At 44.1% G+C, this 15206-nt stretch overlaps 1 protein-coding gene across 1 annotated transcript in view; it reads right to left on the reverse strand.

The window, feature by feature from the left end:
• The window catches only part of PTPN21 (protein tyrosine phosphatase non-receptor type 21), an 89049-nt gene extending 74609 nt beyond the window's left edge, over positions 1–14440 (reverse strand). The window contains exons 1-2 of the mRNA XM_012476898.2: positions 14397–14440; positions 9949–10305 (exon numbers count right to left, since the gene is read on the reverse strand). Of these exons, the coding sequence (XP_012332321.2) occupies positions 9949–10128 (180 nt within the window). The 5' untranslated portion in view covers positions 10129–10305; positions 14397–14440. The remainder of the gene's footprint in view (positions 1–9948; positions 10306–14396) is intronic.
• Positions 14441–15206: the final 766 nt, after the last annotated feature.

Raw genomic sequence — 15206 nt, forward strand, 5'->3', positions numbered from 1 at the left:
GACTTAGGGGAGAGAGTAACAATGAACTACCTGAAATTGCATGCAAAATTCTGTGTTTTCATTAGACCTCAAAAGGGTCCATGACCCCTATAAATTTAAAGGTCAAAGTTCAAGCAGAAGTCCGACATAAAATCTCAAATCCTGGGTCTTTTGCTTATTAGCTAGGTAATCCGTCAAACTTTTCATAACTTTAGTTTCCTCATTTTAAAATGGGAAAGATAATGCAGTGCTTAACACATTGTGAAGATTAAATGAGGCAAATTAAGCTTCCAGCACAATAATGCTTATTTACCCAAATGGAGACAGACGAAAATCAAAGCTTCTAGAGATATTAGAAGCAATGGAATCTGAATCCATACACCAATGACAATGACAACACTTAGAGCCTCCAAAACACCACAGTTCCCTCATGTCCACCATTTTGTAACTCACCTTACAAATCTCAAATGAGTAAATTCATGCTTAATTCTGCATGGTCCTGAGACTACACTACTGTGACACACCAATGGTAAGAGAATAAGGACATCTGGTATCTCAAGGGAAAAATCCAATACTGGAAGGGAAACATCTTGGGCTATTAGCCTTTAAGTTTATTAGCCACTAAGCCTAGGCTGAATAATACTCCATTCTTCAAATAAACAGGTTTCCAAATTCTGCAATAACTTGTGATTACAAAATAGACTTTAAAATGAATATCCCCTTGTGTAATTTCTATATTTATTTACATGGCTAATTCTTAATTATCTAGACAAAAGAAGAAAAGTAACAGAAAACCTAAATATCAGGAAAAATCCCTGATCATTTATAATTGGTGTCAGACTTGGGAAAGCTTTTTCTATCTAGGTGAGAGGCCAATCTGACATATTTGCTTCAGATGGTCCAAAAGCTCTAACTGAAAATATTCAGAGATTCTTGTCTCTACCTCAATTGTATTTGTTTTATAACATACATACCTAAATGAATAACTACTTGGCTCAAAAGGTAAAAGTTTCTGGGTACTAGACTTTTACTTTACACATATTTCAGCTATTTTTAGAGTCCAAATGAAAACAGCTAGTACCGAAGGAAATAGCATGAAATTCTTGATGTCTACTCATATAACAGTCACGATAAGGTCAGTGGATATTTGGAATACCTAAGACGCTAATTTAAAATAAAACACTTTGATGGCCAAGAACACTTTCTAAAGTTGTGCTTGAGGGTTATGGTTTATGTTATATGCTTGATTCCTCTCTATACCAACAAATCCTCTAGCCAAAAAATATCCCCATTTGCCATAAGGTGTTAGGTGAAGTATCTGCTCAAAGTTCAGTGAGGAAGTTGACACTCCCTTGACACAGCAATCTTACCTCAGGGAGTCACTACAACTAGATCACTTTCTAAGTGTTTCAGAAAAAGCCCCAAAGTGAAAAAGAAGAGTCTAAAAAAACGGTGCCTTTTTATCTGTATACAAAACTTCGGAGATGTTTAACTCTCTCCAGGAAATAAAATCAGAGCAAAGACTTAATTGTACTGCTGTCCATGTTTATCAATCTAAATTCAAAACAAGAATCTTAATTTTTAAACTAAGTAAACATATTCAGCAACAACATACTGTAAGGTACAAGGTGCTGTCCCAAACTCTGACAATGCTTCAGTCAACAAGAGTCCTACTTTGATGGAGCTTACATTCTATGGAACAAAAACTTGACATTGTGTGTAACACACTGAACACGCAATTTAAAAAACATTTTGTAAAGATCGATGATAAACCACAGCAGAGTAACCAAATATCCAAAGCCTATAATTAAGAAATGAGAGGCCACTTATAAATTTTGCTAGATTTTTTTCATCTTCAACAAAATATCTTGGAGATAATTTTTTAGCAGTGGCTCAGTATTTAACTCAACTTCAAAACCACAGTTATGCATGAAGACCACATATGGGAACAACAATAAAGAGTCCCCAACACACACACAACCCCCTCAGAAACAGCTGAAAGAAAACTGCCCTCTAAGTTATAAAACTAACACAATATATCATAGCAAAAACATGAAAAAAAAATCTTAAAGAGACTTTCATCATTTCAGCACTTTCATATCCTGAGGATTAAAAACTCTTTAGGCTGGGTGTGGTGGCTCACGCCTGTAATCCCAGCACTTTGAGAAGCCAGGGCGGGTGGATCTCCTGAGGTCAGGAGTTTGAGACCAGCCTGGCCAACATGGTGAAACCTCATCTCTACTAAAAATACAAAACTTAGCCAGGCATGGTGGTGGGCACCTGTAATCCCAGCTACCCAGGAGGCTAAGGTGAGAGAATCACTTGAACCCAGGAGGCAGAGGTTGCAGTAAGCTGAGATCATACTATTATACTATTTGTACTCCAGCCTGGGCAGCAAGATTGAAACTCCATCTCAAAAAAAAAAAAAAAAAAAACACTTTTTTAAGGCTGAGAGCAATGGCTTATGCCTGTAATCCCGATACTTTGGGCGGCCATGGCGTGAGGATTACTTGGGCACAGGAGTTCAAGACCCATCTGGGAAAAACAATGAGACCTCATTGTTTTTACAAAAAATTTAAAAATTGGCAGGGTAGCATGTGCCTGTAGTCACAGCTACCCAAGAAGCTAAGGTGGGAGGATCACTTAAGCATGGAGGTTAAGGCTGCAATGAGCTATGATCATATGACTGTACTCCAGCCTGAGTGACAGACCAAGAGCCTTTCTCAAAAAAAAAAAAAAAAAAAAAAAACCTCAAACTTTTAAGAACTTCAACCAAAGATAAATTTAAACTGATTAGATCAAGGAAAAGAAGGTAGACAAAAAAATGACAGGTTTGTAATGAATCTAATTGAAATCCATATGGCATAAAAATGTGATTATAATATCTAATATTGAACAAGGATTCTTGAGCTCACTACAGCCTCAAGGAAAAATACATAGTCCTTAATCTAAACTTTCATAAAACTATTTTTTTTACCTAGGAATTGAGTTGAGGGCAAGAGGGAAGAAAACAGGCTAAGAGAAAACTAAACCCTATAGAAGCTTTGTTTTATGAGGTCAGTGGGCAGTGACATTGGATAAATTGATTTTTTCAACAGACATGGAATCAGAATTTCAAAGATGACTGCTAAATTACAATGACATACAAACATTTTAATAGTTTAGTAATGTCAAAAAGAAAAAAGAAAAAAAAATAGTTTAGTAATGTCTAAGAAATGTGATTACCAGTGCCCTCTAAAGAGACATTTTATAAAAAAAGCATGTATTCTCTCAGTAAATGTAAGAAACAATATTTACAAAAGAAAAGAGGCTGGGTGTGGTGGCTCATACCTGTAATACCAGCACTTTGGGAGGCTGAGGTGGGCAGATCACTTGAGGTCAGGAGTTTGAGACCAGCCTGGCCAACATGTTGAAACCCTAGCTCTACTAAAAATATAAACATTAGGTGGGTGTGATGACAGGCGCCTGTTAATCCCAGCTACTTGGGAGGCTGAGGCATGAGACTTGCTTGAACCTCGCTTGAACCTGGCTGCAATGAGCTGAGATTGCACCACTGCACTCCAGCTTGGGTGACAGAGCAAGACTCCATCGCACCAAAGAAAGAAAAAAAGAAAAGAAAAAGAAATTAGAGAAAGAGCGAGTGAGGAGGGGTGGGGTGGGGAACAGGAGGGCTGGGGTGGGAAGGGATGGGGAGGGAAGAGAATTCCTATGAATAGAATTTGGTCAGTTACTATAACATGGGCATAAGTGTCACTAATAACAATAATATAACACCAACAACAATGGTAATAGTAATAAAGATGAACACTTATTCAGAGTTTCCCAAATACCAGATCCTTTGCTAAATGTTTTACATTTAACACTGAATCCTGTTAACCACTATCAAGTAGATACTATTATTATCCCCAACTTACAGATGCAAAACCAATGAACTTGGGAAATTAAGTGATTTAAGAATTACTCAAATGACAGTATGTGGATGCAACCAAGGTGTTTTTGACTACTGCAGACTGTCTTCACCACTTTGCTAAGCAGCCATCTCAAGAGGCAGACAGGCAGTGCTCACTTAAGCACCGCCAGAGGAAAGGGTGCCTGACTCAAAGGAATCTGAGCAGCACTACTCTGCTTATGAAAATATGTACTTTTTCTCTTCTTTTTTTGAGACAGAGGCTTGCTCTGTCACCCAGGCTAGAGTGCAGTTGTGTATTCTCGGCTCACTGCAACCTCCACCTCCCAGGGTCAAGTGATTCTTCTGTCTCAGCCTCCCAAAGAGCTGGGACTACAGGCACACGCCACCATGCCTGGGTAATTTTTTTTTTTTTTTTTTTGCATTTTGAGTAGAGACAGGGTTTCACCATGTTGGCTAGGCCAGGCTGGTCTCGAATTCCTGACCTCAGGTGATCTGCCCGCCTCAGCCTCCCAAAGTGCTGAGATTACAGATGTGAGCCACTGCGTCCAGCCTACTTATGAAAATACGTAAATTTTCAAGGCAACACCTCTTCTGATCCCATGCTCACCATGAAACTTCTGTTTTTTTCTGACTCCCATGTGCCCTACCTATGGGATAATCTTGGCCTGGGCAGAGGGCACACATACCTGGGATCCTTGGCAGTCTCTAACTGCTTATAAATTACTAAACTTGGCCAAGTATGGTGGCTCACGACTGTAATCCCAGCACTTTGTGAGGCTGAGGCAGGAGGATCACAAGGTCAGGAGATAGAGACCATCCTGGCCAACATGGTGAAACCCTGACTCTACTAAAATACAAAAAATTAGCTGGGCGTGGTAGTGTGCACCTGTAGTCCAAGCTACTTGGGAGGCTGAGGCAGGGGAATCACTTGAACCAGGGAGGCAGAAGTTGCACTGAGCCGAGATCACGCCACTACACTCTAGCCTGGTGACAGAGCAAGACTCCAACTCAAAAAAAGCCAAAACAAACAAAACCACTAAACTTGGGTCCTGGGTTTGCACATCATTATTAGTGAGCTAGATTAAATCAGCTCTTCCCATGACATGAGATGTTTGAGCCTGACTCTTGCACTCTGAACTGTGCTGATTCCATCAGGGTGAAGATGCCCCAGGCAGTGGCCATACCCAGCTGACCCTCTCGTCTCACCACCTCCTTCAAGCCTCTACAGCATATACTTTTAAAATCGGAGAGAATTTTCTAGCTCCCCTTAAATTACATAAGGACTCACAGCCTCTCTTGAAAAACTGTTTTGAATCTCAGAATTCATGATAGACAGGGAATTCCAATAGCTTTGATAAACTACTGCTAAAATGAACACCAATATTTTCCTAAGGGAATAATTCATTTTCCTATTTTTATTTTTATATTTTGTTATTATTTTTTGAGACAAAGTCTCACTCTGTCACCCAGGCTGGAATACAGTGGTGCAATCTTGGCTCACTGCAACCTCTGCCTCCTGGATTCAAGCAATTCCCTGCCTCAGCCTCCCACGTAGCTGGGATTACAGGCGCCACCATCACGTCCGGCTAATTTTTGTATTTTTAGTAGAGATGAGGTTTCACCATCTTGGCTAGGCTGGTCTTGAACTCCTGACCTCGTGATCCACCCACCTCAGTCTCCCAAAGTGCTGAGATTACACCTAAGTTAACTACATTGGATATATGTATATTAACCATTTTGTTTTTAATTTAATATAAAATATCTTAGACACTTGTAAAAATATGAAGGCTAAAAATACAAACAAACCAAAAAAAAAAAACCCATATACCCTGTATAAGAAATACTACCCACATACCCAGTGTAAGAAATCCCAGCACTTTGGAAGGTCAAGGCAGGTGGATCATCTGAGGTCAGGTGTTCGAGACCAGCCTGGCCAACATGGTGAAACCTCGTCTCTCCTAAAAATACAAAAATTAGCAGGGTGTGCTAGCAGGCACCTGTAATTTCAGCTACTAGAGAGGCTGAGGCAGGAGAATTGCTTGAAACCAGGAAGTGGAAGTTGCAGTGAGCCAAGATGGTGCCACTGCACTCCAGCCTGGGCGACAGAGCAAGACTCCATCTCAAAAAAAAAAAAAAAGAAAAGAAAAGAAGAAATATTACTGATACAGCTGAAACCCCTGGGTATAATGTTATAATAATATTATTGTGCAGCCCTTATAATTGTCTTTATAGGGCCAGGCGCAGTGGCTCACTCCTATAATCCCAGCACTTTGGGAGGCCGAAGTGGGTGGATCGCCTGAGGCAGGAGTTAGAAACCAGGTGGGACAACATGGTGAAACCCCACCTCTACCAAAAAAAAAAAAAAATTAGCCAGTCATGGTGGTGGGCACCTGTAATTCCAGCTACTGGGGAGGCTGAGGCAGAAAAATCACTTGAACCTGGGAGGCAGAGGTTGCAGTGAGCCGAGATCACACCATTGCACCCCAGCCTGGGCGACAAGAGCAAAACTCAATCTCAAAAGAAAAAAAAAACTGTCATTATAGAAGTAAAATGGTATTCAATTAAGCAAGAAGAGTAAAGACTTTTCTCTCCCCTTATATTTAGACAGGAGCAAAACTTTTCACCCCAATCTATATGCTATGATAATTCCAGATTTGCTTGGTGGGAGAACAGTGCAAGAAACCAGCATACCAATATTTCTTAGTGTGAATCATACACAGGCTATACGTACAAACTAGAAACAGGTGTGACCCCACTCAGATTATTTTTGAACAGTCATTTGACAAGATTAGGCCTGATGCCTGAGCCATCTGTTTATATGCTACAGATCAGAGCTTCTGGAGCTTTCAAAGCAAAAGTTTGCTATACAAACTTTCTAACCATGACTGTTATTAAATATTGGAAATTGTGGAACAGACTCTCCAAGGGCAAAACATTTTCTAGGGACCATGCCTGTTTCCTCTTCTGTTGAAAAACAGGCTCAAAATATACCCACAGCTATATAAAGTTACTTATTCCCTGAGACTGATAACTTCTAACAAAGGATGGCAATTTCTGTGGACTTACTATGGGTTCAGTTCTCCCTGTATTTACTGAACACATTCCACACCTGGTACAAAAATAAATAAACCATAGTTCCTCAAAAAGTTGACTCTCTAGGGGTTATAGACAGACCTGATGCATGAGGAAGAAAATTACACGAAGAAGAAACCATAATAGAAAAAAGAAAAAAAGTCAAAGCAAGCCAAAAATAAAATAAAATAAGCCACTAAGCCAGGCAAGGTGGCACACACCTGTAATCCTACCTGCTCAGGAGGCGAAGACAACTAGAGGAAAGATCTTTAAGACCAGCCTAGGGGCCGGTAGCGGTGGCTCACGCCTGTAATCCCAGCACTTTGGGAGGCCGAGGCGAGCGGATCACGAGGTCAAGAGATCGAGACCATCCTGGTCAACATGGTGAAACCCCGTCTCTACTAAAAATACAAAAACTTAGCTGGGCACGGTGGTGCGTGCCTGTAATCCCAGCTACTCAGGAGGCTGAGGCAGAAGAATTGCCTGAACCCGGAAGGTGGAGGTTGCGGTGAGCCAAGATCGCACCATTGCACTCCAGCCTGGGTACTAAGAGTGAAACTCCATCTCAAAAAAAAAAAAGACCAGCCTGGGCAACATAGCAAGACTCCATCTCAAAAACGCAAATTAAAAAAAAAATTAGCTGGGTGTGGTGGTGTGCACCTGTAGTCCCAGCTCTTGGCAGGCCGGGGCAAAAGGATAACTTGAGCCCAGGAGTTTGAAGCTGCAGTGAGCTACGAAGGTGCCACTGTACTCTAGCCTGGGTGATGGAGTCAGAACCCATCCCTAAAAAAAAATAAATGCAAGTAAGCAGGGACTGGTTGCTGAGGCCTGCTACTCTGGTTTTCCTTCTTCTTCTTGGGCAGTTCCATCTCAGTTTCCTTCCAACACTCTCCCCTCCTCTAATCTACCATGAGGGGTCTGTGATGTCCTTTTTCTCCCCTAGAGAAGCTCATACCCTCTTCTGGCTTTAATGAACTCACTTAGGCTGATGCTTCCCAATCTCTTTCCTCCAACCTGGATCTCATGCCTGAACTCCAGACCAGCAGATCCATCTGTCTATTCAACACCTCTAATTGGCACCTCAAACTCAGTATTTCCAAAACTGAACTCACCACACGCTTCTCCTTGCCCCTAATAGATCTACTCTTCCTTTCACGTTTCCTCTCTGTTATAGCTCCACCATCTACTGAAAACCTGAATATCAACATGAATTCATGCTAACCCTTCCCTATTACTTGGTAGGTAGGTCCTGAATATCTGCAGATTCCAACTACCTCTCTCCAACCCTATCCAACTCCAGGTGGCTACCATCTGCACCTGAACCAATTCTCTCCAATCATTCTCCAAAGGGCTCACTCTTCACAAAAACAATCGTACCACACCTGTTTACACCCTTCATTAACTTCCCCACCACCCTCAGGATAAGTACAAGTCTTTTAACAAAAAATCCTCATTGTGTGGCCCTTGGGTCAGGCAGACCAGCTGTGTGCATGTCTTTGGCCCTGTGCAGTTCTCTTTGTTGGAACACTCTTCTAGCCCCTGACAGGACTCCCTTGTCCCATCCTCAGGTCACAGCTCAGAATCACCTTCTTTTTGCTGCACCTCCTCTGGCCTATAGCACACCCTTTACTTCCCTCATCACAGCACGCATCACACCTGTTTGGTTATTGGTAACAACACTAAGGTAAGCTTCCAAGTGTATGTGCTTGGTACTTAGGGGTCCTCAGTATTTAATGATCATATCAAAGACTGGATGGTCAACAGGGGCAAAGTTCATCTATTCCTGACTTTTTAAGTGGAATAATGAGTTTATCTCTCTTTCCTTTACCCCAGAACCAGGTAGCCAAAGGTAGGGAGGGTCAAAGGTTTAATTAGAGGCCTTTCTTCACAGGCCTTGCCTAGTATTTTAAATTTAAGATATTATATAGATACATGAGTACTCCATAACTCTCTACCAACTAGATTAGGGGTTTCCTGAGCATACCTCCCTATGAGTATTCTAACAGACTAGTTAGTAGAGCTTATGGCCTTATGCTACTCTGAGAATTAGGTGTCACAGTCATTCCCATGGTTCAGATAGCGAACTGGGGCTCAGAGATATCACATAACTTGCCCAAGGTAACAGAAGCAGATGGTGAGGAAACTAGAACTCAAACTAAGTTCATGCAATATGTCTCTAGAACCTTGATCCGCCCTGTAAGAATATAGTCAATGAATTTTTGGTTTACTCAATGAATGTTGAAGGAATGATGTCAGGAGCTGGACATGTTGGCACGTGCCTATAGCGGGAGGATCGCTTGAGCCTAGGAGTTGAGACCAACCTGGGCAACATAGCTAGACCTTGTCTCTAAAAAAATAAAAGTGAACAAAAAAGAAAGAATGAAGTCAGAAAACTGTACTAGAGATCAGGAATACCCTTGTGGGTATATTAGAAAATGGAAACTTGAACAACCCAAAGTGCATTCACATTTGATTCTGGATTACGTTTGGGGAAAATATAAACATATTCAAAACTCAGGCACTATAAGTTCTTACAGGGCACCCCCAAGGGAAGACTTCTTGCTCTAATCTGTTCCTGCCTCATAAGGGGACTTGCAGACTCAACTCAGACATCTCAGGCAGGGACACACACTGAGTACCCAGTGGGCCCGAACACACAGCCAGTATGGGGGCCACAGAATGTCTTTTTTTTTTTGAGAGGGAGTTTCACTCTTGTCCAGGCTGGACATTTCAGCTCACTGCAACCTCCCCCTCCTCGGTTCAAGTGATTCTCCTGCCTCAGCGTCCCGAGTAGTTGGGATTACGGGCGCATGCCACCACGCACAGCTAATTTTTTGTATTTTTAGGAGAGATGGGGTTTCACCATGTTGGCCAGGCTGGTCTCCAACTCCTGACCTCCGGGGATCCACCCGCCTTGGCCTTCCAAAGTGCTGGGATTACAGGCGTGAGCCACCGCGCCCGGCCTGCAGTGTCTTTAGGTGGCTTACCTCCCGCAGCTCCAGCCTCTGGGCCACAGCTTCGAGGCTCTCCTGGCCAGTGCTCTCCACCGACAGAGTGAACTCCACAAACTCGTTATTGAGCAGCTGGATCCGGGCAACCAGGCAGCTCTTGCTGGACACCGTGTAGCGCCGGGTGCGTTTCAGTTTCAACCCAAATGGCAGTGGCATCTTCTTCTCCTTTCAAGAGTGGAGGAGCAAAGAGGGAAAAGCTACCCCCACCAAAGCGATCCTCTCCAGACGGGACGAACGCTGTCCAGCCTCCAGCTGCTCACCCAGCAGCCGCTGCCGCCATTAAAAAGCAACGGAGTCTCCAATGGCCCCAAGAAGGCAGCATCGACGCCAGCGCTGGGGAAAGAGGAACGCCAAGAGTTACTTAAACAAAGGTAACGCTGGGCTCTGCTTATACAAAGAAAAGCCAATCAAGCTGTGTCCAAAGAGTAAGCCGTCCCTCTCCGCTGGAAAAAGAAGGCACAAATAGGACCCGGGAGGCAGGGTGGAATTTTATCTCAGAGGTGCGTTGGGCCCAGGGTCAGGCTCCACCCTTCACTTGAGCCTACAAATAGTGATAGCAAACTGTGGCTATCGTCAGGATTAAATGAGATAATGGCCAGCACTACTGTAATCCCAAATTTACTAGTTAGCATTCGTAGTCGTCCTCCTATTTTGGATAAGATTTTTTTTTGTAAGTAACTCTTTCGGGCTGTAATACTCCAAATGTCAGAGTTCTTTAATCCTTAAATGAGAAAAGTGCAAAATACCCCAAAAAGAACTAGGTTCCAGTACCAATCCCTTTAGAAAATTAACCCTGAAGGCAAATGGGAGGAATAATCCTCACTAAGAATGGCAGGTGTGTGGTTCAAGCACGGTGAGCTGCCTAACAAGCGCTTGTGGAAGTATTTACGCCATCAAATTGATAGACATCATAAAAGACCCTACAAATACTCCTTATCCAATTACCACTAGAAGAGTGGCAGTTCTGAAAGGCGAGGCCCCGCCCCTCTCCAAGGTGGGGACGCCCAAACAAGCCTTCACCTAAGCGGGGCCGCGGCCCAGAAAACGAGGCGGGCGAGGACTTCCACGCCATCCTGAGTTAATGAGCGGCCGGGGGGCAGCAAACCCAAGAAGCCCACGGGGCCCTGGAGACCTCAGGCCCCGGCTTCTCCCGCGTCCTTCCCTCGGGAAGAGCACGCGGCGTTGCCAGGACAACCGGTAGCCTCAGAGGCCCCGGAACTCTCTTTCTGCAGCCGCGTTCCTGGACGGACGCGCTCTGATAAGGACCGGTCGCTCTGCTCCCGGAGGGAACATTTAAAGGGACCAGCGCGACCTACAGGCGGTGAAGAGACTGGGCGGGCCTCGTGCGATGCCGGCTTTGGAGCCACAGCACACCGAAATACGCTACTCACAACGTGTTTCATAGAGCGGGGTCTCGCTCTGCCACCCAGGCCGGAGTGCAGTGGCGCCATCGCAGCTCACCGCAGCCTCGAACACCTGGGCTCAAGCGATCCTCCAGCCTCAGCCTCCCGACTAGCTGGGCTCACAGGCGCGCGCCACCACGCTGGGCTCTAACAGAGTTTTTAACCAGACCAGTTGATGGTAACTTCTGGGCCGAGACAAATGAGGGCGAGCACCAACTGGGGATTTTTTTTTTTTTTTTTTTTTCATTTCACTGATAAAGCTTATAACAGCTGGGGATTTTTACATCAGCTGAATTAGTTTTTTCTCCCTAAACAAGTCTACAAAATCCCGGATATTCCAGGGTCCTGGGATGGTTCCCCACTTCCTTCTTCCGAGCAGAGGTTGCCTGCTGGGGATGAATCGCTTAGCGAGAACCAGCTATGGCTGGCTACGCTGAGCTCGGGCCCGGGACCGCGCGGAGGGGCAGAATGTGCCCCCGACCCTCTCATCTGGCAGGCAGAACCCAGCCTTCAGAAACAGAAGCTACTTCGCAGTTTCACGCTAGGACGGGCTGGGCTGTGAATCGATTCCAAATTCCACACTCCCAGTCCTCTGCTGGGTCCTGCTCTCCTGACTGCGTCTCAGGCCCAGAGGCGATGGGCACTCAGGGTTAGGGAATGGCAGAGCTGGAGAAAAGAGTTCGGCTACTACCCTCGGCTTTGCCAAACTTAACATTTTGAAATTCCATTCCTTAAATGTGTATTGCCTCTCTGGGTACAAGACAGCATAATGAGCATCGTGAGAAATCTAAGACGAATCCTAAGCCGTCGCTGTCTTTAAGGAGATTACAACCATGCTATAATTACATACAGAGCTGTATCTCTAATAAGGACCCAACCACGGTTTTATCTGGCTAGTTCTTTAGTTTTGAGCTCTGGTTATTCCCTATAGCCAGGAAAATCAAAATGTTAAAAACAAGGGATAGGGGAAGGCCAGAGGAAAAAAACAAAGCTGGAACTAGCTAAAGCACTGTGTCAATTAACAGCATTTGCTGACTGCTTTCTGTAGGTAAAACCACCACACTATGGAGGGAAACAGAAAATAAATATTAAAAGACACGGTTTCCACTTCCAGTAAGTTTCATTGCTCTTTGCTGTTTCAGGGGTATAAACTAAGTAAAGCAAGATGAAAAAAAATTAGCAAATGAGAACCTTAAATAATAAGCTTTTAACTAGAAAACTGATAAACCAAGAGTGTAAATAGTTAAGGATTATAAATATGCATACTAAACACCCTTTCATGAGATCAGATGGTGAGTTTCAATTTTATATAAAAATTATGGTAACTGGAAACTGGACAGATTAAGTAGTGTAGAGGAAAAGATAAGATATAGCATATGTGTAGAGAAAAGATCAATATTTGTATTAGGTGCCATTCAAATATGGTAGTCTTTTCACTACATAGAACTATGCCTTGAAAGCAATAGATACTACACTGTAACTTAATTATTAACTTAAGTTCTGATTAAGCAAACTCAGTAAAACTTTCAATTGTCCCTTCGATTTGAAATGTATTACAGCATGAGGGATAAAGGAAAAGTCAAAGTTATCTCTTATTTTGATTGATGAAATTGAAAAAGTTGCTGTGTGTGTGCGTGTGTGCATGTGTGTGTGTGTGTATGGTGCACGCCCCCCACAAGATCTATCCATAAGAATGCCTTGCTTTTTGCTAAACCCCCATGCTAAAACAGTGTTTTTGTTTAATAATTTACAAACTGATCAATGATTTACACATCTTAATTTTCAGTAATATTCAGTATTTGCTGCCAAATGATATAATACAATATGAATGTCTGAAGGTAATAAAACCAAGAGGAGTAGAAATTTAAAGAGTTCTTTGGGGAGGTCTGTTTCAGGTATAAAATAATATGCAATAATCTGGAAATGGTTGGGTCTGGAATTAAAATTTACTAAATTAAACACAATTCATAAATAGCTATTAAAGGAAAACTAGGATAACTTTGTTTCTCTACAAAATCTGTTTTGTAGTAAATAAACGGATACATACTAGATTCCGCTTCAGTACAAGTTTACAAAAGGCAGTCTGAACTATTTGTGAATTCATTTTAATTTTCCCTCTCTACATCCCCTTCCAAAAGTTTCTCAAATACACTTTACCTCTGAATCTTACAGCGTTTCCCCTTTCCTGCTAAGGTCCTTACCACACGTAATTTTGCTAAAGTGGCTTTAAAATAAAATGAACACTAAAAGGAGTATTTGACATATTTAGAGTAATATCTATAGCATTAAATCAAATCCATGCTTCTTAGCGGAGAAAACATTTGTGCGTAGATGCTCCAGAATAAAATGCCCTAGAAACAAAACGGACAGCTATATTCAGAGTAAAATTACTCTCGTATTCCAAACTTAAAAAAATAAACTGTCAGCAACTAAGAGGCGTACAGCAGTTGTCACTTGGAGCACATGAATGTTTTCAATGTGTTTGCGAGCATATGCTATTATTATAAGACTTTCTCAGCAAAAAAGAAAATAGGACGAATATGCCAAGAGCGGCCAATCTAATCAGGATTTGCAGAAATCACAAGTCGGAATTTGCAGATCCAAGAATTCTCTTCCAGAGTAAATACTCTACTCCAAAAACAAACCAGGCGTTACCAAACAGCCCTTCCCTGCGCCCCTTCTCGCCAAAGTTATCTGGCGAATTCCACGTTTACATATTCTGAGAGGCACAAATATGCCTAACACATTTAAAACCCCGATCCAGAATAACCCGCAACAATCGGCCAGGGCGTTCAGAATAGAAGTTCCAGACTCCTTTTAGAAATTACTCGAGTACATGAGAGCGAATCTGGAAAAGCAAAACTTTTGTCTTTGTTACGCTCCCGCTACGGGTCTGGCAGCCGCGCCCCATCCTCCGGGACTCCGGGGCCGCGGGCGCCCTCCGGGGTCCCGGCGAGCGGACACACCCCACCGCTCGTGCCGGCGCCCGCCCCTCCCGCCGGCCAAGCCCAGCGCCCTCACCTGCTCCCGCTCCCGCATCCTCGGGGCCGCGCGCACCGCTCAGCGGCCCGCCTCCCGAGTCCCCGCAGCGCGGCCGCCGCAGCCGCGCCCGCACGCTAGCCCGCGCCTTGCCGCTCTCATGGGGCTCGCACGCCTCACTTCCTGTCTCCAAAAACCCGGCCCGCAGACCATTCCCCTGGGCAGAGTCCGGCGGTGGCGACGGCGAGGGGCGAGGCCTGGGGGTGGGACCTGCCGGCGAGTAGCGCCGCACAAAGAAGCCCTGCGGGGGCGGCGGGAGGCAGGAGGACGGACGGACGGACGGACTGTCTGACCGACGCGGGACGCGCCGCCGGAGCAGCGGGGCGGCCGGGCCGGGCGTCCCTCCCCCTGGGTCGGGCGGGCGGATCCAGGGAGGCGGTGGCGGCCCGTGACCTCAGAGAGTTGGAATGCGGGCAGCCGCGCGGGGGAGGCGCGGACAGCTGCGCCCGGCCGCCGGGGAGGGGGCGCGCCGCAGCTTTTTTTAATCGTATGACCACTTATTTTAAGAGTTTCCAAATAAAACAAGGCTTTTAATAAAATGAGAGGAGGGGGTATTATTTACGTTCCAGATAAAGGGGTTTATTCTTGTGTTATTAGGTAGGCTGTAAAATACTGTTATTAATGGTTATTCGTTTACTCTGGTATGTTTCTGAAGACTGTTGGAATACATTTCTTCTTTTCCTGCTTGCTCCTAAGGTTATGCTCCGTATAACTAAACACTTCCAGTATTGGGTGGGAAAGCCCCCACCACCACCACCAACAACAAAAATGGTTCATATACCTCAAATAACC

Source organism: Aotus nancymaae, unplaced genomic scaffold, assembly GCF_030222135.1.
Source record: "Aotus nancymaae isolate 86718 unplaced genomic scaffold, 86718_ANA_hifiasm-v0.15.2.pri h1tg000011l, whole genome shotgun sequence".
Lineage (NCBI taxonomy): Eukaryota > Metazoa > Chordata > Mammalia > Primates > Aotidae > Aotus > Aotus nancymaae.